Below are 23,705 nucleotides of genomic sequence, written 5' to 3'. Positions count from 1 at the left end.
TCAATCAGTAGCTGAACTGGGTTCCACATAGTCACAAAAACAAAACAATAAAGCCGCAAAAACGATAGCAAAAACAGACAGGCCTCAGTGTAACACTCAAAATGGAGTATGTTCGGCTTCCGAAAAAAGTTTGCAAACCAGAACACTTACTTCTGGGTTTGCAGTGTTTGGGTTCCAAGTTGTTTGAGTACCAAGGCGTTTGAGAACCAAGGTACCACTGTATTTTGAATGTGTGCAACACATCAGTTCTTCTCCTCTATATTTGTGCACCTAGCCACCTATAACACCTAAGAGAAATCTCTCAAGGTAACTCTGGGCTAAGAGCGGACAAATCAATTTCACAGAGATTCGGCAAGCTGGGGAGGATTCCTTCCTGCACATGTGAGCACCCCACTTTAAATCCTGTGAGAGCCGATGAGTTGCAGGAATCAAGATCTGCACCTGTCCTTTCAAAGGGTGTTGACGTGCGAGATGTCAGCCTCAAATCAGAAAGGAATGGAGGCTTAGTTGAACTGGTTATAAAAGTATAAGTTGTCCGGGCGTTGTTCTCTGTCAAGATGCTAAAGCGACAAATGGTATGTGTTGACCAACTGACTTCTCAAGGGCAGTCAATTGCAAAACACTTCGTACCCACCCACCCCCCTAGGCTTCGTCGCTGTATTTCTTCACGCTAAACCTTGCGTTCATTAGCGGCTCAAAACCTTTCCGGTGTCTCCGGTGCTGGAAGAGGACAAGCAGAAGGACCAGAACAAGTAAAGCAATCAGAGCTCCTCCAATGGTTGACCCAACCATGAGAGCCCAAGTGCGGGCCTCTTCAGCCGATTCTGTGAAGGCAGAAGAGCAAAGGCAATTGTTAAGTTGTGGGTGAACATATCAGACGACACAGCGATTCTTCAAACAGCTCTTGTTTATTCACAGGCCGGAACAGAACTGAACTGAAGGGTTCAGCCAGCCTGCTTATGTAGAGCTCCACTAGAACGCAACAGTAACCATTTTCTGTAATTATCCAATCACTGAACGTCACTTTCAGTCCCTTATTTGCATAAGTGGACCTGAGTGAAAACTATCTACATTATCCCCCTGCTGGCCCAGGGTGAGAACTTCAGTACATAACACCAATTATGGTCTACAAATGACAAACAGGTCAAATCTGTAATGATACACTGGGCGGGAGACTTTGGGTATAACATACAGCTCACAGCTTGGGAGAGGTTATGGAATTGGGATTTAAAGTTCACGGCATGTTATGTGTCACGCCTGTGGGGCATGCACTGGGCCCCCTCAATACCAAGGGGTCCCAGCCCCTTTAATAATAATAATAATAGTAATAGTAGTAGTAGTAGTAGTAATAATAATAATAATAATAATAATAATAATAATAATAATAATAATTTATACCCCACCCTCTCCAGCCAGAGCTGGGCTCGGGGCAGCTAACACCAATAAAATTACAATAAAACATAATGGGGGGGGGGGAGAGAGAAACTAAAAAAAACCACACCAGTTTATTAAAATATGGGTTAAAATACAATTTAAAATGCAGCCTTATTTTAATAGTAGCCCATAAATCAAAACCATAAGGGGAGGGAAACATAAGGGTCAGACTGAGTCCAAACCAAAGGCCAGGCGGAACAGCTCTGACTTGCAGGCCCTGCAGAAAGATGTCAAGTCCTCCAGGGCCCTAGTCTCTTGTGACAGAGCGTTCCACCAAGTCAGGGCCAGTACTGAAAAGGCCCTGGCCCTAGTTGGGGATTGTAAGCCAAAACAACCTGGGACCTCCAAAGTGTTGTTATTTGTGGACCTTAAGGTCCTCCATGGGGCATATCAGGAGAGGCGGTCCCGTAGGTATGAGAGTCCTAGGCCACAACAAAGACTGAAAGGGCCGGAGATACGTCAGCCCTCAAAGTTGGCATGTCTGCTGCCAAGGGTTGGCTGGTGCTGAGAGTGACACTGAGTGTCTGAAGCTGTTGGTCCGAGGGTCTTCTTGTGGTTCCCTCATTGTGAGATATGAGCTTACAGGGAATCAGGCAGATGGCCTTTTGGGTAGTTGCGTCCGCCCTGTGGAACGTCCTCCCCCAACAGATGTCAAACAGATAAATAGCTTTGTGATTTTGGGGACTTGAAGTTCACGGCATGTTATACACTGAAAGAAAATTATATGAAAATGATGTACCGACGGCATCAAACTCCTAGTAAATTAGCAAAAATGTATAAAACGTGCTCAAATGTATGCTGGAAATGTAAGGGGAAAGAAGGCACCTTTTATCATATGTGGTGGAATTGTAAGGTAGTAAAAGGATTTTGGGAAATTATATATAATGAGTTGGAAAAAAATGTTTAAAATAACCTTTGTTTAAAAGCCTGAAGTCTTCCTTTTAGGAATTCTAGGTGTGGAAATCCCAAAGGAGCAGAAAATACTATTTATGTATACGACCACGGCTGCACTGATGTTACTGGCCCAGAGATGGAAAGAAGATAAATTTCCTACCAGAGAAGAATGGCAGATGGAGTTAATGGATTATGCTGAAATGGCTAAAATGACCGGAAGAGTCCGAAATCAGGAAGACCAAAATTTCAATAAGGAATGGGGGAAATTTATAAGCTACCTTAAAGACCATTGTAAACAGTTAAAATCGTTAGTAGGATTGGAATATCACTTGTAGTTTAAGGTTAAATTACAGACATAGTGGAAGAGGTAAAGGATTTGGATTAAAGATGAGGGAGGAAATAGGATTAATAATAGGACCAAAATAGGGGAGGATGGAAGTCCAGGAAATTCCTTGGAATCTTGCTTTTATGATTTATGCCTAATATAACTCTAAATTTTTAATTTGAAACACCAAATAAATAAATTTTGTAAAAAGAACAAAGAACAAAGCCACAGCCACACTCTAACCATTACACTAAATCCCTGGACAACTGCCATAATTGACAATGCTTCCATTGTTTTTAATAGCCATGCTATTAAACCGGTGGGGATTGTAAACCAAAACAACCAGGGGCACCCGTTTGGCAAAGGCTACCACGCTGTGCCTTTAGCCCAGAGTGGTACCACACTGCGACAACGGGTACATGCTGCAGTGCTGAGCTCTTGCAAGCTAAACTATATAACTCACAAAACTATCTAGTTACCAGGCAAGTCAATGGCATAGCTGTAGCCAAGTTGTTCTGCAGGTAGAAACAGTTCATCGTTGGCCACTGGAGGGAAGAAAGGCACCATGTTGAACTTCCGGTTGTGGCCAATAGGAGCCAGTTCTTCGGGCCACGCACTGCCAGATGGGCGGAATCGTTTCATCCATTCATCAAAAATAGCGTCCGTAAAGGAATGGAGGACCTGGGAAGCCAATTCACACATGATCTTAAGCTCACAGGGATATGCCCAGGCCAATATGATGAAAACAAATAATTTGCCCGTGTTCATTTTATTCCCTGTGCTGTTTATCATCTATATGAAACTACTGAGTGGGGTCATCTGGAGTTTTGAAGCACAGTGGTGCCTCGGTTAAGAACAGCCCTATTTATGAACTATTCGGTTTACGAAACTCCGCAAAACTGGAAGTAGTGTCCCCGTTTGTGAACTTTACCTTGGTCTAAGGATGGAAGCCGAATGGTGGCAGGGCATCGGAGGCAGGAGGCCTCATTAGGGAACACATCTCAGTTTAAGAACGGTTTCAGCTTGAGAACGGACTTCCAGAACGGATTAAGTTCGTAAACCAAGGTACCACTGTACATTGACAGCAATAAGCTGATGATACACAACTCTGTTTCTCTTTTATATCTGTGAGGTGAGGCAGTGGATGTGCTGGACCGATGTCATGCCTCAGTAATAGACCGGATGAGAGCCAACAAACTGAAGCTCAAGGCAGATAAGACTGACGCACTGTTAGTGGGTGGTTCCCTAGACCAGATGGATGGGAGGTTGCCTGCTCTTGATGGGAGTCGGAGTCTATCAACACTTGAAGGCCCACACATTTCCTAGTCCTATCATAATGCAATCAGCAGTGCTGGCTGTTACTTCCTGGCATGCTTTGAAGTGACACCAAGACTCAATATTTAAAATAATCCAAATTTCAGATAAATGAAGCCACGATCTGTAGGTAAGGGGAGCAAATGAGCCTCAAATCCTCGGTGAGTTAAGGACTTCTGCTGCATGCAAAGTGAGGCTGCAGTGGATTGAGCAGATGAGACTAAGAGTGGGTCCAATGGTCAAAAATATGGTTTCTGCAGGTGTTGTAGAAGGAAGTAAGGGGCAGATGGCGCTCTTCAACCCAGAAAAGTAGCCCATCTTGTTATCTCACAGGATACCTTTGGGAAAAGGGACGCGGGTGGCGCTGTGGGTTAAACCACAGAGCCTAGGACTTGCCGATCAGAAGGTCGGCGGTTCGAATCCCCACGACAGGGTGAGCTCCCGTTGTTCGGTCCCTGCTCCTGCCAACCTAGCAGTTCAAAAGCACGTCAAAGTGCAAGTAGATAAATAGGTACCACTCCGGTGGGAAGGCAAATGGCATTTCCATGCACTGCTCTGGTTCGCCAGAAGCGGCTTAGTCATGCTGGCCACATGACCCGGAAGCTGTACGTCCGCTCGCTCGGCCAATAAAGCGAGATGAGCACCGCAACCCCAGAGTCAGTCACGACTGAACCTAATGGTCAGGGATCCCTTTACCTTTGGGAAAAGAAAAGGTTAAGGAATAAACTCTACACAAATCTGGAGTGGAGTCCCTAAGATGGTTGGACCTTGTACACCTCTTTCCAGCAATTCCTGCAGCCAAGCTAGTGTCAAACATATTGCTCTGCTTTCCTTTGGACCACATCAGGGAGGTAATAACAAGCGGTATGTTACAACAGCTGTGAAGGTGGATGAAGGCTGCAGCAGATAAGAATCTACTGGTCATCGTGACTACTCATGCCATTGGAACAGAGCCTTACTGCGAAGACTGTGCACTGGTCAGCATGCACTGATCTACACACATAGAACAAATTCAAGCACAGGCATCTTCCAAAAACCCAACCCAAAGCCAAACCCCAAAAGTCCCACGGTGATCGGCAAATGGTAACGGGGGCAGGATCGTGAAATCTGGAAGCCCCTAGTCATGAACTGGCACATGGGCGGTGGATACAGATTTAGTCGTTCTGACTCAAGGAACGAGGCAGTTGAGCAGCTCAGCAGCTGTATCCATGACTGAGCGGTCCTTTTTAGGATCCACTCGGCTCACCCCAAAAAGGGGAAGGAGCTAGAAAAGGTGCCCTAAACATAGTCTGCCTCCCTTTTTCCCTGACTGGATTTTCAATGTCCCCACTGTGGAAGGACGTGTGGATCTAGAATTGGCCTCCACAGTCACTTACGGACTCATTGTTAAAACCGTGTTTATGGGAGACAATCTTACTCAGCTATACGAGTGATCACCAATCAAAGGAAGAAGAAGAAAGAATCAGGGAGATCTTGTCTAGACAGCCCAGGACCTCCATACATACTGCCCAAGCTGCACACAGTGGAAGGTTACTTTGGTGCAGCTAGCACAGTGATTTGGTGGTGCACTCAATATTCTCTTGAGACAGATGGAAGCTAGCAACAATATTTAAGAATTGCAAGGTTGGATTTAATAATATATCAATATTACTATATCTAGATTCTCTAATAGGCTGGTCCTGGGATGCGGGTTTTCATTTTCTCTCTGTTTTTATCAGTTTTATTTATTACATTTAGATCCCTGTGGAGTTCAGGAAACTTTACATGGGGCATCAGCTCTACTGAGAACAGCATCTTGTGCCTTCAGGTTCTGCTCTGGTCAGACGTCACCTGGAGTACTGTGTCCAGTTCTGGGCACCACAATTCAAGAAGGACACTGACAAACTGGAACATGTCCAGAGGAGGGCAACCAAAATGGTCAAAGGCCTGGAAACAATGCCTTATGAGGAACGGCTAAGGGAGCTGGGCATGTTTAGCCTGGAGAAGAGGAGATTAAGGGGTGATATGATAGCCATGTTCAAATATATCATAGAATCATAGAATCATAGAATCATAGAGTTGGAAGAGACCACAACGGCCATCGAGTCCAACCCCCTGTCAAGCAGGAAACACCATCAGAGCACTCCTGACATATGGTTGTCAAGCCTCTGCTTAAAGACCTCCAAAGAAGGAGACTCCACCACACTCCTTGGCAGCAAATTCCACTGTCAAACAGCTCTTACTGTCAGGAAGTTCTGCCTAATGTTTAGGTGGAATCTTCTTTCTTGTAGTTTGGCTCCATTGCTCCGTGTCCGCTTCTCTGGAGCAGCAGAAAACAACCTTTCTCCCTCCTCTATGTGACATCCTTTTATATATTTGAACATGGCTATCATATCACCCCTTAACCTCCTCTTCTCCAGGCTAAACATGCCCAGCTCCCTTAGCCGTTCCTCATAAGGCATCGTTTCCAGGCCTTTGACCATTTTGGTTGCCCTCCTCTGGACACGTTCCAGTTTGTCAGTGTCCTTCTTGAATTGTGGTGCCCAGAACTGGACACAGTACTCCAGGTGAGGTCTGACCAGAGCAGAATACAGTGGCACTATTACTTCCCTTGATCTAGATGCTATACTCCTATTGATGAGGCCCAGAATTGCATTGGCTTTTTTAGCTGCCGCGTCACACTGTTGGCTCATGTCAAGTTTGTGGTCAACCAAGACTCCTAGATCCTTTTCACATGTACTGTACTGCTCTCAAGCCAGGTGTCACCCATCTTGTATTTGTGCCTCTCATTTTTATAAAAGGATGTCACATAGAGGAGGGAGAAAGGTTGTTTTCTGCTGCTCCAGAGAAGCGGACACGGAGCAATGGAGCCAAACTACAAGAAAGAAGATTCCACCTAAACATTAGGAAGAACTTCCTGACAGTAAGAGCTGTTTGACAGTGGAATTTGCTGCCAAGGAGTGTGGTGGAGTCTCCTTCTTTGGAGGTCTTTAAGCAGAGGCTTGACAACCATATGTCAGGAGTGCTCTGATGGTGTTTCCTGCTTGGCAGGGGGTTGGACTCGATGGCCCTTGTGGTCTCTTCCAACTCTATGATTCTATGATTCTATGATTCCTTCTCTGGGCCACAGAGAATGAAAATCCACCTCCTTCTTTGGGTATCAACCATTCTTTAAAAACCTGCCATGAAGGAACACAGCCGTGGCTTCTTTCCTTAGGCATCGTTACAGAATGGTACTGCAGTCAATCAGAGTTCTTAGATTTCCTACAAGTTTTTTTCCATGTACCGTAGTTCTTCTATTTGCATTACTAAAGCTGCAGGGTTCGAGCTTTAATTTAGCCGCCAGATGGAGCTCACATACTCCATTATGCCCCCAGAACACCGATGGAAGATCTTATGAATTAACAGAGGCACTTTCATGCATACGAAATATTCCTTCCCTGCTTCCCCCCCTCCCCCGTCTGCCCACATAGGGGTTCTGTGAGGTGCACGAATAGGACACTCACAAAAGGGTTGTAAACACTTTATCAAAACAAAACTAGTAATGAATCAGATTTTGATTTGTCTTAATAATAATAATAATAATTTTATTTATACCCCACCCATCTGGCTTGGTTTTCCCAGCCACTCTAGGCTGAGGAATATTCCCCAACAGAAAATTAAAAACACCAAACATTAAGAACTTCCCTAAACAGGGCTGCCTTCAGATGTCTTCTAAAAGTCAGATAGTTGTTTATTTCCTTGACATTTGATGGGAGGGTGTTCCACAGCCTCCTCCCGTCTGTGTCTATATGATCGGATCAGAGAGTTGTTTTTACCTCCACAATTCATTCCATTATTTTGAAACGCAGGCCAGATTTCGAAAGTGGACTAAAGTCTGTTTATAGGGCATCAGATCACCGATTCACCAACCTGAGTACTTTTGACATATGTTGGTTAACTCTGAAGTAGCAACACTTTAACCCAGTGGTTCTCAACCAGTGGTTCACTGACTCCAGGGGATCTGTGTAACCCACCCATCACAGGTCCGGGACAACCTGTTTTTTTGGGGGGGGCATGCTCTCATGTGAGAGCACAGCACCTAAAAACGTGTGCGATCATGGCTGGCCACGTGTCTTGCTGAAGATCGCAGCTCCAAAAAAGGCACATGTCTGGCTCTAGCGAAAATTGAAAACGTCAATATTGGGTGGATAGCACCAGCAGGTACACCAAATAATCAAGAGAAGACATGACTTCTGTTCTCATTCGTAGAAGTGGTCCTCCTGGGAAATGTTCCCCAACAGGTAAATGTAAAGGACCCCTGAACAGTTAGGTCCAGGCAAAGGCAACTATGGGGTTGGGGTGCTCATCTCGCTTTCAGGCCGAGGGAGCCTGCGCTTGTCCACAGGCGGCTTTCCGGGTCATGACTAAACCACTTCTGGTGCAACAGAACACCATGACGGAAACCAGAGCGCACAGAAATGCCGTTTACCTTCCCGCCGCAGCAGTACCTATTTATCTACTTGCACTGGCGTGCTTTCGAACTGCTAGGTTGGCAAGAGCTGGGACAGATAAACAGGGGCTCATCCCATTGTGGGGATTCAAACTGGCAACCTTCCGATTGGCAAGCCCAAGAGGCTCAGTGGTTTAGACCCACATCCCAATAGGCATATTTGGTTACAAGGACTTCAAGGGACCCAAAATGAGATAAGGACATACCACAAAGACAGGATCGTTCACTGCAGAATGAGGGAAAGCACTCGTTCCGTTCAAGACTGAGTGGACCAAGTTATGGAGGCTCACGGCTGATGGGCCCAGGGTTCCGTTGGGTTCATTGAAGCCTTCCAAAGTATTCCTGTGTCAAGCAACGCAGAGCATTACCATCTCACAAGCTCCCTTGTGCAGCAAAGCAAACGATGCAAACCAAAGAACTAACCTGAAGCTAAAACTAGAATTCCGAAAGAAAGGCGGCTTGTCAAAGTCTTGCAGAGAGAGGCAATTCTGGACATCTTCCATGGTTGGTAGCCGGTCCCCTGCTTTGCTGAATGGGTTCCTCTGCAGAAGTCCTTCATTGGTCCCGTTACAAAGTGTAACCAGGCGGTTATAGTCATCCAAACTTGGGTTTACAAATAGAGAGACATGAAGCAGTCAGACTTGATTTTGTGCTGAGCTTTCTTGTTACTGATTTTATGCAGGGAGGAAAACAGGCCAAAAGCTTTCATTGGTTTTAACTGGAAGATTACCGTATTTTTTGCTCTATAAGACGCACTTTTTCCCTCCTAAAAAGTAAGGGGAAATGTGTGTGCATCTTATGGAGCAAATGCAGGCTGCGCAGCTATCCCAGAAGCCAGAACAGCGAGAGGGATCACTGCGCAGCGCTCCCTCTTGCTGTTCTGGCTTCTGGGATTCAGAATATTTTTTTTCTTGTTTTCCTCCTCCAAAAACTAGGTGCGTCTTATGGCCTGGTGCGTCTTATGGAGCGAAAAATACGGTGATTGGCCGGTCCTTAGTTAATCTTCCCATTGGGGGAAATGTTGATCACCCATACATCAAGTGTTTGCGCACCAGGGAGCATGGGAGCAGGGGCGTCTTACCCATAGAGGCTAGTGGCACGGGGCGCCAGGGCGCCAAGTTCTGGAGGGTGCCAAGGAAGAGGCGGAAGCTGGACGCAGCTCCTCCCAGAATCAGCTCGCCACCCTTGCCCACCTCCACCATGCCGCGTTGAAGCAGTGCCGCGCCTGGAGCCTCCGTCTGCCGTGGCCACCACGGCACAAAGCGTCCAGGTGAGCCGGGAGGCGTCGCATCCAGCCTCCGCCTCTTCCCCACTGGAGGAGCCGCCCTCCAGCCGCTGACCACTTCCTGCAGCCCTGCCGGCAGTGCAGTCCTCCTTAAAAAAACTCTGGGAAAAGTTTTGTACCACGGTGCCGGATATAATAATAATAATAATAATAATAATAATAATAATAATAATAATAAAATTTATTTATACCCCGCCCTCCCTGGCCAGAGCCGGGCTCAGGGCGGCTAACACCAGTAAAATTACAGCAAAAACATAATGGGGGGGCAATTTAAAATACAGGTTAAAATGCAATTTGAAATGCAGCCTCATTTTAAAAGTAGCCCATAGATCAAAACCATAAGGGGAGGGAAACATAAGGGTCAGGCTGAGTCCAAACCAAAGGCCAGGCGGAACAGCTCTGTCTTGCAGGCCCTGCGGAAAGATGTCAAGTCCCGCAGGGCCCTAGTCTATTGTGACAGAGCGTTCCACCAAGTCGGGGCCAGTACTGAAAAGGCCCTGGCCCTAGTTGCGACCAATCTAACCACCTTGTGACCTGGGACCTTCAAGATGTTGTCATTTGTGGACCTTAAGGTCCTCCGTGGCACATACCAGGAGAGGTACTGTTAGGATATTTCCGTTCCACCTTAAAAGGGAGCAGGCTTTGTGAGTCACAGAGTCTGCGCATGTCCTGTTCACAGGATGTTTATGTTTCCTGTTGCTTTCGATTTCTCTCTCGGTCGAAGACACTGACGCAGAACAGTCATGTCTTTCTTTGTTCTGATCAACGCTGAATAAAGTCTGTAGATAATGCTCACCTGAGTGCGACTTCTGCTGTCAATTAACTGCTGATGAGAGTGTGCATGAGCTCTGGAATGTGGCAAGGTATTTCTAGACACTCATGCCGCTATTGCTGATAGTGCGTGACTACAGGGATTGATGGATCATCCGGCAGCCGGCTTGGGGCCATGATGGACTATATCTCCCTGGCAGTATCCCAACAGGTACGTGGGTCCTAGGCCTAATGCTTAAGACGGCCCTGCACAGGAGGTACAAAATGTTGGATCTTTGTGTTGAGATAACAGTTATCTCACACAGTTGAGATAATGGTCAGGCAGATTCAGAGCTCGGGGAGTTAGAGGTCCCAACTGAGGAATCCCTCTTGGAGCCATGTGCAAGGAAGGTGAAATAAATCATGCTCAACAAATTAAAAATAGATTTTTCTTCAAATAGTTGGTTGTATTCAGGCACCTATGGATAAGCCGCTCTCTTCCCCCCCCCCTTCCTCTCCAATTTGCTGAGAGGAAATCAGAAGCTTTTTCTTCCATTTTTGATTACTTTATTTTTCACTCTATAACACGCACCCGACCATAACACGCACATAGTTTTTAGAGGAGGAAAATCCATAGGCATGCCACCCGTAGGCATTCCCTCCATAACACTCACAGACATTTCCCCTTACTTTTTAGGAGGAAAAAAGTGAGTGTTATGGTGCAAAAAATACGGTAACTAAGGTTTGTTGTTATGTCTGAACCCAAACAAACTGTGGGCAGTCTTATTTACACTTTAGGAAAACAAGTCAACTTCAAACTGTGGCTTGTGGTCCTGGTTTGTTTCGCTAAAGCATAGTGAAGATTAACCACGGTTGTGGCTTCGGGCATAAGCGCAAACCAGAGTTAACTACAGCTGTGCTGCAGAAGGAAGTTGGAAAACAGAGTCTGTATGTAGCACCAAACCATAGTTTAGCATTACATCTGAACCAAGTCTCGGTGGCAGCTATTGCTCATTAAACCGAAAATTATCTTACACTTCCTCCAGAGATTTTAAAATGTCACCTTTATTGAGGTTTTGATGCGGCATTTCTTTAAATGCAATGAGTGAGTTCATTCATCAAGGAAAAGGCAGATAATTCTTGAATTTATTGACAGCTCAAAAAAAAATAAATCAAAGGAGGAGTTAAAAACCTGGATGCATAAGTATCCCCAATACCTCAGTTCTAAACAAAATTGTGTTACCTGTTGCATACTATCTGCCACTGTGAAAACCTTGAATTCCGACTTATTAGGTTTGGGTCGTCTGGACTCGGTGCTCCCAAAAGCTGATCAGTACACACATCACATTCATTTCTGCCTGTAGCAAAATTCCAATAAGGCAATGCAAAGGAATCGTTCCCAATCATCCGCTAAAAACAAGAGGGGGGGGGAAATGGAGGGGGTGGAAATGAAACCACTTTGGATTAGTTCTTTGCATAAAACATTTGTTAAAATTATTTCCACATCTCAACAAACCTCATATAACCTCTTTGCAACACTTTCCCAAACTGTCGCTTTCCTTTTTCAAATCCAGGTCATCACAATCCCTACAAAAACATGGATATCTCTTCAGGTAGGTGTGCTATATTTGCCTGAAATCAGAGCACAAAGTTTCTACACACACACACACACACACACACACACACACACATCTGCCTTGTGTTGCATACAAAACAAATCTATGATTCTATCAGAAGGGACGCTGAGGATCATTGAGTCCAAGCCTTTGCAATGCAGGATGTTATGTACTGAGTTGAATAGGATCCAAAAGGCAGCAGTCTGATTGGTCCTAGAACAATAGGATTCAGAATGCAGCAGTCTGATTGGTCCTAGAACAATAGGGTCCCAAATGCAGCAGTCTGATTGGTCCACAGGAGCCACCCAATCCAGCTCCAGGTGGAAGTGAATCCGCAACCTGATTGGCCTACAGGTGAATCCCGGAATTAGCCAATCATGTGGGGCCCATTGTGTAAATAATGTATATAAAGCAGACATTCTGGGGGAACTTTCATTCCTCCGCACCACTATGAGCTGAATAAAGAGCATGAAATCCACTCTAGACTCTGAGTACCGTATTTTTCGCTCTATAGGACGCACCGGACAATAGGACACACCTTGTTTTAGAGGGGGGAGAACAAGAAAAAAAATTGTCCCCCTCTCTGCCCAGTGCCCCTTCAGTGAAGCGGCAGGAGGTGCTGCACAGAGAGGAGAATTCCCCCCCCCTTGTTTCCCCCCTCTAAAACAAGGTGCCATTCAAGGTGCGTTCAGTCACCTTCAGGCGGCTACCTTGGTGCTGGGGGGGAAGCCCACCGCCAGCCCCAAAGAGCAGGTCGGGGAGCAGCAGAAAGGCGCACAGCGGAGAGGCTGCTACCATAGCCGCGCGCCACCTCTCCAGCCGGGAGAGGGTCGTGGGGCTATGGCAATACCCCCACCTCCCGCAAAAGCCCACAGGAGCACGCGACTCCTGTGGGCTTTTCTACGAGGAGGGAGAAGGGACTGACTGGTCGCGTCAGTCCCTTGTCCCTCCTGCGGAAAAGCTTGCAAGAGCCGCGCGGAGCTTGTGTGCGGCTTTTGGGGGCTTTTCCTGCCTGCCTCCCCCCTGTATTCGCTCCATAGGATGCACACACATTTCCCCTTCATTGGGGGGGGGGGGAGTGCGTCCTATAGAGTGAAAAATATGGTATATTTCACAGGAATATACAGCTGTCCCATATAGGGATTGAACCTGCGACCTTGGTGTTATCAGCACCATGCTCTAACCAACTGAGCTATCCAATGGATTGCCTTTGCATCAAAATGAAAAGAGAGGAACAATGTAATGATAGCAGACAACAGACAGCGAGACAAACATAGTTTTAGCAGAAGATGAACAGCAGTGGAATGGAAACAGTGTTGCATGAGAAAATACAGGGGGGGGGAGAAGGAACGCTCAGTCCTCAGATGGTGGGCGCCCTTTGTGGGACCATGTGCAGCACCCCCAAGACTCGTGGGACTTACCAGCTCGCCATGCTGACCCGCCTCCCTGATGCCACAGCCGTTGGGTGTTCCTGCCAAACCTTGGTTCAAATAATCCAATCAGTGGCACTGGTGGAGGCAGGGCCAGCCAAGGGGTCTACTCATGCTGTTTATTAGGGGGCGGAGCCAACAGCAAAGCATGCAGTGGTCTCTCAGGGGTCGGGGGGTCACCGCCTGGACATCCAAAACAATCATTCTTACATGCCTAATTAGAGTGGGGTGGCCTTGGATTATTTTCTGTGTAGTTTATGTTGGGAATCTGCCAGGGAGATAGTGTCCATCACGAGCCCCCAAGCCGGAGTTCTGGACGATCCATCGGCCTCCCGTAGACAGGCAGATCCAGCAGTTAGCGACACGAAGCCTCTGGAAATTCCTAGCCACATTCCAGGCTTGTGTACACTGTTTATCAGCAGAAACACAGCCAAAAGCTTGCACCGCAGAAGAGTATATTTAGCATATTTACAGACTTTATTTAGCGTAGAACAGAACAAAAGAAAACGTGACCGTTCTGTGTCAACATCTCTGGCTGACTGGCAAAAACGAAAGGAATATCAGAACATAAACATCATGTGAATAGGACATGCGCAGACTCTGTGACTCCCAAAGCCTGCTCCCTTTTAAGGTGGAACGGAAATATCCTAACAGTTTATCCCCACCTCAACTGATCCGTCTACCAGCCAATGCAGCTGTGGTCTAAACCACTGAGCCTCTTGGGCTTGCCAATCAGAAGGTCAACAGTTTGAATCCCCACGACAGGGTGAGCTCCCGTTGCTCTGTCCCAGCTCCTGCCAGCCTAATAGTTCAAAAGCACACCAGTGCAAGTAGATAAATAGGAACCAATGTGGCGGGAAGGTAAACAGTGTTTCCGTGCACTCTGGTTTCCGTCATGGTATTCCATTCTGCTGGAAGCGGTTTAGTCATGCTGGCCACATGACCCAGAAAGCTGTCTGTGGACAAATGCCGGCTCCCTCAGCCTGAAAGCGAGATGAGCGCCACATCCCTATAGTCACTTTTGACTGGACCTAACCATCCAGGGGTCCTTTACCTTTACCAATGCAACAGATAGGGAAGTTCAAATCCTTTGTCACATCATTCTCTTTCCTCAGGACTATCTTTACACATTTCCCATTTAGTGCTAGAATGCTAAACCTTGAGGAGGCTCATTATGCTGAGAATTCCTTCCTCTCGGGAATGGGGAGGAGTGAGAGGGAGGGAAGGAGGGCTTAGAAGCTTCTCTGTTTGCATCTTTCAAACATACACCAGTCGGTGTTTTCACTAACCTGCAGATCTCTTTCCAGCAGCAGCAAATGATACCTGTGCCAAGTTACAAAGGCAGGTCCTTGGTGGGAGAAGTCTATTGCTGTGAAGGGGCGGCCTGGTCCTGTGGGTTAAAATGGAATTCAACTTAGAAAGGGGACGTTTTCGGAAGACACAAGACCTACCCACTCTGGAAGAATGGCAGATGAAGGTGATAGACTACATGGGACTGGCTGAAATGACTGGCAGAATCCGGGACCAGGGAGAAGAGTTGGTGGAAGAAGATTGGAAAAAATTTAAAGACTATCTTAAGAGACATTGTAAAATTAATGAGTGTTAAAATGTTGTGGTTATAGAAAATAAGTGGACTACAGCTGTAAAGATTAAGTTAAAAGAAAAGAAAGGTTTACAACTAGATAAAATTAAGGGGGATGATTTGCTGAATTAAATATTTGAAATTTGAATGCAGAAAGGGGAGGTATGAGGAGGTCAGTGAAGTAAATCTTAAGAAAATAAGGATTTGAAATTATACTTATTTGTTTTTGTGTGTGTTTGTTTATGTTTATATAATTTGTGAAAACTCAATAAATATTTTTTAAAAAAATAAATAGAAAGGGGACGTTTTCTCTATCACGTTGGATAGAAATCCATTTTTAAAAACATTGCTACAATGCCTTGACAGACGAGGGAAAGCTGCGCCTTTTGCTGTCCTGGCTTATAAATTATGGCACATTCTTGTTTCTAAAATTCTAGATATCTACCCATTTAGCTGACTGCCATATGCCCAGGATTCAGATTAGGCCAGGTAGGCGCAGATGAAATGTTATCTGCCAGCACCATTCTTTTTTCTTATCCTATGGTGAAAATCCTGTATGCTCTGCATGGAAAGTCAGAATGCAAAACTATTTCCATTTTTGGCTATCAGAACAGTGATCGTATGTGGCTCTAAACTTTATGTTTCAGGCAAAGGAATGTAATACTAGAACATTTCCACATCTATTTCTGATTTATTGGTTTCTTTTTTATGGCTTTCTTGTGTGTTCTTAAAGAAACGTATGTGCGCCCCCCCCCAAAAAAAAACCCAGTGTAAAATAAATGTAATACAAATTCAAACCTCAGTACTGTACAAACCATACTGCCTTTCTACTAACTAGACTATTCCAAAAATTACAGGAATCCTAAGAAGCTTCAAGGAGCATTCCAAAGCTCCTAAGTAGGGAGAATGGGGAAAAAATCTTCTTCCCCAGAAGAGGGGAAGTTCTCAGACAGATCACATCCACTGTGTTGAAAATGTTCCATTTCATATGTTAACTACTGTGTGTTTTTCCAAAGTGGTTTCTTTAAAAACAACAACAACAACACTCTGTTGACATTCCTTTTAGTGTGTGTTTCACCTTTTTCTATCTTATCCCTTGCTAATGGAATTCACCAACCTAAAAGAGTGTCTCTGACTGAGTAATAATGAAGCCACACATAGTAATTGTAAATGCTGCAATTTGCAACTTGCGGGTCAGTTCCACTGGGACCAAGCAGACTCAGCCAATGCTGTGTAGCGATCACATAGTCGGGGTGAACGGTGGTCTTTGCGCGGCTAAGGGCATCCAAGAATTGCTCTCGCTCTTCCTCCGTCAATGCGTGGATATTCTTCCGGACAACCAGAGGCTTCTTCTCGTCACAGTTGGGCCCTGACCAACCAAATCTGCAGTCCCCACAATTGTAGCCGGCAAAGTTCCCTGTATTAAAAGACAGCATCAGTCATACGTCAGCATACAGAAGCAGAAGATGTTACACAAACCTCTCTGTGATGACGAGGAGTTAAAGGCTGAATAAATGCTAAACATTCAAAGCTATCAGGGACCGTGCTAAGGAGGTCTGCACTGAGGAGGAATTCTGGGAGCCTCCCCTCCCCCTCCGCCTGCTCCTGCTCCAGATCCTGAATCTTCCCAGGATCAGGAGGACAGTATAGATTTGGAACAGTGGTTTGCAGAGAGACATAGCTCAGAAGGCAGAAGCTGGGAAATACTGGATGGGGAACAGCTAGGAGAAGAAACACTGGGAGAGAGAGGGTTAACAGATTCACAGTCTCTGGACAGCATTCACTCCCCTTCTCTAAAGTCAAGGAGAGCTCAGAAAGTGGCAGAACAGAAAGCACAGAGGGTACAAGCTCAGATTACAAGACGTAGGAGTGATGTAGATTAATAGGGACGGAAAGGGTTGGATTCCTTAATTGGGAGCACCCCATTTCTAGGAGACGTGTTCTTTGTTCTCTCACTGTGATTATTAAAGTTTCTAACTGGTAAGAAGACTCCTTTTCCTTTGTTCTGCTTATCTACCGCCATGGGGGGAGGAAGCCAATTCCCTGAAGCCTGACAAAAGCGCACACAAACACATACATGCACATCAAGAATCCTGAGAACTATAATTTGTTAAGGAGGCTGGGAATTGTAACTCAGAGAGGGGTAAACTCCATTTTCCATGATTCTTTGTGATTCTTTAAATGTATGTTGTGTATGCAGCCAAAATGACTGCTCCATGCTCTCCAACATCTCAGAAGGGCTGTTTCCATAAATCCACCTCCATGTGAACAAATGAGACCATGACTGCTACCTTGGTCAGATTTGCCAGCCATCCTCCCTGAAGTCTGCAGAGTTGGTGTGACATTTGGGGAAAAGAGGTCTAAACCTGATGAGCAAGCTCACCATGCAGTAGGTAACATGGAGCCAGCTATGAGAACAGATTTAAAATATATATTTATTTTTAAGCAGTACTATTCCCCTTCCCTAGTTCTGAGATCTGGAGAGATCCCTGCCCCCTGGGATTTAGCTTCAGCAGAAATAAAAACCCCAGAAACAGAGTATAGGCTGTGTAGACATGGCCAGGGTCATTCTTTGCCTCAATTCAGATCAAAGCTGGTTGGGGGGGAAAGACCCCAAAATGCAGTACTTGATAAGAAATGACAGTATAGATACTGATTGGGACTAACACCCTATGAACACCACTTGGTGCAGGGAGCACATGGGATGCAGAGAAAAGGGGAGCGTGTGGACAGGATTTGCTGACTTGTCTCAACATACGAGGAAAATCTATCACATTCATAAAAGATGAAGTATGGAAGAAGCCATCTAAGAGCCATAATGGCTGGTAATTGCTTGCAATTAAATTCATGACCTCTGCCCTAAATCAGTCGACGCATTCAAACAATAATCCCTTACAAGGAGTATTAGCAGAAGAAAACTGGAATAGGTCAGACTTTCATATTCAATTATTTCTGATTTATAATACCCTAGCTACAAGGAGGAGCAGTGTCCACAGAACAAAGTATGGCTCTAATAACAGTAGCTCAGTAAGGCTACTGATCCACTGCCCCGTTGGTAGGTCATTAACAGAGGCAGTTTTATAGAAGTGCAAACACTGTGGTTGCATTGCAGGGGGTGCCAAAATGATGCTGCAAAAAAGAGTGAGAGAGGTAGGGGCGCTCAATTTTAGCATCAGGCAAGGCACCACTGAAATTTGAGAGTTTGCCACTGTCATTAACTGCAACCACTGAGCCTCTTGGGCTTGCCAAACAGAAGGTCGGCAGTTTGAATCCATGTGATGGGGTGAGCTCCCATTGCTCTGTCCCAGCTCCTGCCAACCTAGCAGTTTGAAAGCACACCAGTGCAAGTAGATAAATAGGTACCACTGCAGTGGGAAGGTAAACAGCGTTTCCGTGTGCTCTGGTTTCCATCACAGTGTCCCATAGCGCCAGAAGCGGTTTAGTCATGCTGGCCACATGACCCGGAAAGCTGTCTGTGGACAAACGCCGGCTCCCTCGGCCTGAAAGCGAGATGAGTGCTGCACTCCATAGTTGTCTTTAACTGGACTTAACCTTCCAAAGGTCCTTTACCTTTTACCCTCCAACATTTCTCCAATGAAAATAGGGATATCCTATTCCATACTCTCCAACATTTCTCTGATGAAACTAGGGATGTCCTAAGGAAAAGCGGGACATTCTGGGATCAAATCAGAAACCGGGACATCTTCTGTAAATCCGGGACTGTCCCTGGAAAATAGGGACACTTGGAGGGTTTGCATATATAGCATGCACAACTTTGGTCTCTCAAGAAATCCAGCTAGGTTGGCAAACTGTGTTGATTGACCCACCTAACTCAAGAGAGACCATCAGTCGTGTACTGGCACCTTGCTTCATAATCTCCCAGCCTCAGACCAGAAGCAAGCAAGCAAAGATTTAACAAGGTCCTAGTGGGCCACCACGGGATGCGGGTGGCACTGTGGGTTAAACCACAGAGCCTAGGACTTGCCGATCACAAGGTTGGCGGTTCGAATCCCCATGATGGGATGAGCTCCCATTGCTCGGTCCCTGCTCCTGCCAACCTAGCAGTTGAAAAGCACGTCAAAGTGCAAGTAGATAAATAGGTACCACTCCGGCAGGAAGGTAAACGGCGTTTCTGTGTGCTGCTCTGGTTCACCAGGAGCGGCTTAGTCATGCTGGCCACATGACCCGGAAGCTGTATGCTGGCTCCCTTGGCCAATAAAGCGAGATGAGCGCTGCAACCCCAGAGTCAGCCACGACTGGACCTAATGGTCAGGGGTCCCATCACCCTTTACCTTTAGTGGGCCACCACATGGCTGCTGGGGCACAAGTTGTGCAGACCCGATCTAAATTTGGGCATGAGTGCATGGGGACAAACCAGTTCCGACAAGCAGGAATTATTTTTCCCCTGCTCTGGCTTGAAAACAATTGCATTCAGAAGTAGCGTCATGCCTGATGATAGTTTTAAAGTGCCTAAGCTCTGCAGGGACATTTAAGTCACACTTCTAAATAACTCTTCTGATAACTGCAATGACAAGCTGCAATTGTTTCAGATGGTTCAGGCAAGCGAATGTCATCACTAACTCTTTTAACTGCATCTGGGAAGGATACAGTCAAGATTAACACACACACCCCACAATGGAGAAAATGGAGATGGAGAGAACATGTGTTGTTTGACGAGGTGCAAGACGAGGTGCAAATGCCCTGTTTTCAGAACCGAAACCTTTGTGGTCTGAAGTATCTAGTTCAGTGTTTCCCAACCTTTTTTGGGCAAAGGCACACTTGTTTCATGAAAAAAATCTCGAGGCACACCACCATTACAGCCCCGTGACGTCAGCGCGCAGCGTCACGCCGGGAGGGACGCATGAAAGTGTAAGATTCAATTTTTTTCCCTCCCCCTTGCCTTCCTTCTGTGCCAACCGCCAAAAAGCCAAGAATCGCGGGACCACCGGCGGAGGGGGGGAGGGCGAGCAGAGGCAGCGGCGAGCCCCGTTCCTCCCCATCCGCCCCATTCCGTGCAAGGAGCGCGAACAGGTGTGAGAAGGGGGTCAAACCTGCGGGTCGGCGCCGGGGAACCTCCAAGCTTTGGGGGTGGGGGGGAGGAGGCAGCAAAGCAAGGCAGGAAGGAGAGCGCGGCTTGGCGAAGTACTCGGCGGCGAAGGCCAGCAGGTCCGGCGGCCGGTGCCGCAGCACCTCCACCGTGTAGCCCTGCAGCAGCTCAGTCAGACCCGGTGGGATCTCGATGCTCATCTTGTAGCCGAGGCGCGCGGGAGACTCAACGGACGGGCCCGGGAGAGAGAGAGAGACACGACGGAGAGAGAGCGGGAGTCCCTGCTCGCCGTCGCCACCGCTACAACTACTGTGGCGGTTGGTCGTGGTCGCCGCTGCCGCCGCCGCCGCCCACCTCTATCTATCTCTCCCCCTCAGCTTTCTACGCGGGCCTCAAGCCGGAGGTGGGGGGTGGCCGCCACCGCTTTCTCCGCCTCCATGTCCTGCCTCCTCCTCCTCGAGCCCTCCGTCAGCCCTGAGGGAACCGCCGCGCTCGCGCCGCCGCTCTCTGACACGCGAGAAAGAGAAAGGAACGGAGCGGCGGGGTAGTCGGGGGAAGGAGGGGGCGGAATGGAAGCGCGAGGCGAGCTGCGCATGCCCAGCAGGAAGTGGCGGAGAACGCCACAGAGAGAGAGAGAGAAGCAAGGGAGGGCGGGGAGTGGGCGGGAACACGCTTCATGCGTCACAATAACGGACAAGAGGCGCTCGAGGGATAGATTAGGACCTAATTTGACTTTTACAAAAAAAAAAAAAAAAATCTTTCGAATTTTCCCCACGGCACACCAGGCCAACAGTGGTTGGGAAACACTGATCTAGTTGCCACCTGGCTCCTGTTTGAAGCTTACCTGCAGACAATGCTAGCTCCAGATTTTGGGAGCTCATGAACAAAATACCCTCTCTAGACTGCCTACAAATATGAGTGCCTTAAGAGAGCTCCCAGTTCAGACCAAAGATCTATCTAGTCCAAGTAAAAGTGGGGAGGATCCTTTCCCCTGCCTTAATATCCTTGAAGTAAAAATGGGATGTAAATATAATGAATAAATTAACATAGCATTATCTCTGTGTTTTAACCTGGCAGTCAAATTGACATTGAGGGACTTGATAGGTACAACCGCAGCAACTGTTACTGGCCCTTTTCTTTCTTTTTCCTTTTCTCGCCTCTGGGCAAATTGGCTACCCTAATGCATTTGATGCGGAACACACAAATGCTTTCAAATGAAACCTTATCTGTCAGCTCAAAACTTTCGCTCAAGCTGCCTCATGCGCTGTTCTTACATGAGGTCTCATAACTGCACTTTGTGTTCTGGTGGCTGAAACATTTGGCAAAGACGGAACAGTGCTGCCTTTAGCATAACAGTGCGATATTATCAGCAAAGCAGCCACCAGAAGGTTAAACTAATGCATTAGAAAAACAAACAAATATACCAGAGAACACACTTTGGGAGATCTTGGAGATTTCCAAAAGGATCTCTTGTTTGTCTAATTGCTGCTACTAAACTGGTAATTAGCTCCAGATCTTCCTCCAAATTAACGCATTTCAAAAACCCAAGAGCAGGAAGAGAAGAAAATGTCGTATTCATTTTAAAACTGTTTTGTTATTGTTTGGTGACTGTGAGCATCTATTTATCAGTCTGTTGGCTACTAAAACATTCCCAAATGATGGGAGATAGCTGGAATAGAAATCTCTCCCTCAGCTTCTGCAATGTGATATCCAGTGCTTGGAGAAGATGACGACTCTCTAGGTGAGAAGCAGAGTAAATAAAGTTGGATCCAGATGTCAGTCTGAATTTAGAGAGCATTAGAGAGAGTTTGGGAGCTGTAAAATTGTCTGGAGGTATAAAAGCTGAGCTGAGCTTTCAGAAATGCTGTAAGGGATTTGCTTTCTACTGTAGGAGTTTCTGTTTGTTTCCAATATACTCTGCTCATATACTTACAATTTCAACATATATTGCAAAGGCACCATAAATCTCTAGTGGTCTCTCCCCCAATGGAAGTCAAATTTGTAGCTCTTCCCTTGTAAATTTTCACCATTCAGGAAAAAGAGGACCATATAACAGTACATTGGCCTTAGTGTCGTTCTTGTCAGGCAATTAGTAAGTTCCATGAATCAAAAGGGCTCTTTTTAATGTGGGGGAAAGCCTAAAAGTGGCTAAAGTGCCAAACTCTGCTCTCCTGCCTGATGTACATCTGATTCGGGTCTGAACACATTACAAAGCTGTGCACCTGTAGCCATTTTTTTCCTGCTTCTGTATAGCTGTTTTTGGAACGTTAATAGGGAAAAATAACATCGGAAGCTGTCAATACGTATCACAAGTACTGGGGATGAAAATAAGAAATATAAAATGTAGCTTTGTGTCTATTTTGCACATGCAAAATAGATGGAACCCGGCAGAATCATGGGGACCTTCTAGTACAGTGGTACCTCGGGTTAAGTACTTAATTTGTTCCAGAGGTCCGTTCTTAACCTGAAACTGTTCTTAACCTGAAGCACCACTTTAGCTAATGGGGCCTCCTGCTGCCACTGTGCCGTTGGAGTACAATTTCTGTTCTCATCCTGAAGCAAAGTTCTTAACCTGAAGCACTATTTCTGGGTTAGCGGAGTCTGTAACCTGAAACTTATGTAACCTGAAGCATATGTAACCTGAGGCACCACTGTATATTTCTGAATCTTCCTGGCTTTCTCCAGAGAGTAAGGAACCTCCCTCCCAGTATACCCGAAGGAGTGTCTCCACACCCATCATTCAGCCCTCATACACTGAGGTCCACCTCCGAGGGCCTTCTGGCGGTTCCCTCACTGCGAGAAGTGAGTTAACAGGGAACCAGACAGAGGGCCTTCTCGGTAGTGGCACCCGCCCTGTGGAACACCCTCCCATCAGATGTCAAGGAAATAAAGAACTATCTGACTTTTAGAAGACATCTGAAGACAACCCTATTTAGGGAAGTTTTTAAAGTTTGATGTTGTGTTTTTAATATTCTGTTGGGAGCCGCCCAGAGTGGGTGGGGTATAAATTATATTATTATTATTATCATCATCATCATCATCTTCTCACCTGTACACTGACAACTTCTGTTGAAGAATTTCAGCGGCCATCGTTCTCGGTCGTCCACATTGCGGAGAGTGTAGGGCCCACTCCAGGGTCTGGTGTCCACTTGCACCTCCTTACAGATGCCCCTGCCTTGCTGCGAGCCGCACACGTTGTTAGAATTAGGCCCCAAAGGAGGGCAGCATTGCTTGGACTGCAGCATCTCCACAGTCATGCACACCCGTGGGAATTGTGCCGTGGTCTCCGGAAGCCAAAAGGGGCTCAGGCATCCTAAGAGAGCGCAGCAAAGAAGCAGGAAGGCCATCAGTATCAGACTCCAGGACTTCTCGACTCTCTTTGTTCAACCTGCAAAGTCAGCATGAGATTCAGGGCAGGCGGTCTTATTCGCAGCCTCTGGGCTGAACAAGCAAGCCAGGTTTTATGTGACCAAATGAGGTCTCCAACCCACAACCGGGTTAGACTTTGGGGCGTTTGCTTAATCCTGGAGCCTAATTGTATTGAATGCGGTAGAAAC

General features: G+C 46.5%; 1 protein-coding gene across 1 annotated transcript; it reads right to left on the bottom strand.

Moving 5' to 3' along the window:
* Positions 1–88: 88 nt before the first annotated feature.
* DCT (dopachrome tautomerase) lies at positions 89–23,705 on the bottom strand. Its single transcript, XM_083501242.1, has 8 exons — positions 23,198–23,705; positions 16,219–16,518; positions 14,809–14,909; positions 11,717–11,883; positions 8,862–9,041; positions 8,645–8,780; positions 3,133–3,334; positions 89–824 (listed from the first exon to the last, which is right to left on the bottom strand). The coding sequence occupies exons 1-8, from the start codon at positions 23,493–23,495 to the stop codon at positions 643–645; spliced, it is 1,566 nt and encodes a 521-aa protein (XP_083357368.1). The 5' UTR covers positions 23,496–23,705; the 3' UTR covers positions 89–642.

Source organism: Podarcis liolepis, assembly GCF_965112155.1.
Source record: "Podarcis liolepis genome assembly, chromosome: 4".
NCBI classification, from domain to species: domain Eukaryota; kingdom Metazoa; phylum Chordata; class Lepidosauria; order Squamata; family Lacertidae; genus Podarcis; species Podarcis liolepis.
The sequence above is the reverse complement of the archived record's forward strand: the minus strand, read 5'-3'. Positions and strand labels throughout refer to the sequence as shown.

Coding starts and splice junctions, on each gene's coding strand:
- DCT (XM_083501242.1), bottom strand. CDS start 23,495: ATGGCCTTCCTGCTTCTTTGCTGCGCTCTCTTAGGATGCCTGAGCCCC. Junction 14,910..16,218: donor AGTCAGAGACACTCTTTTAG/GTTGGTGAATTC, acceptor TTTAACCCACAG/GACCAGGCCGCCCCTTCACA. Junction 3,335..8,644: donor TGAACGATCCTGTCTTTGTG/GTATGTCCTTAT, acceptor TTGGCTTCCCAG/GTCCTCCATTCCTTTACGGA.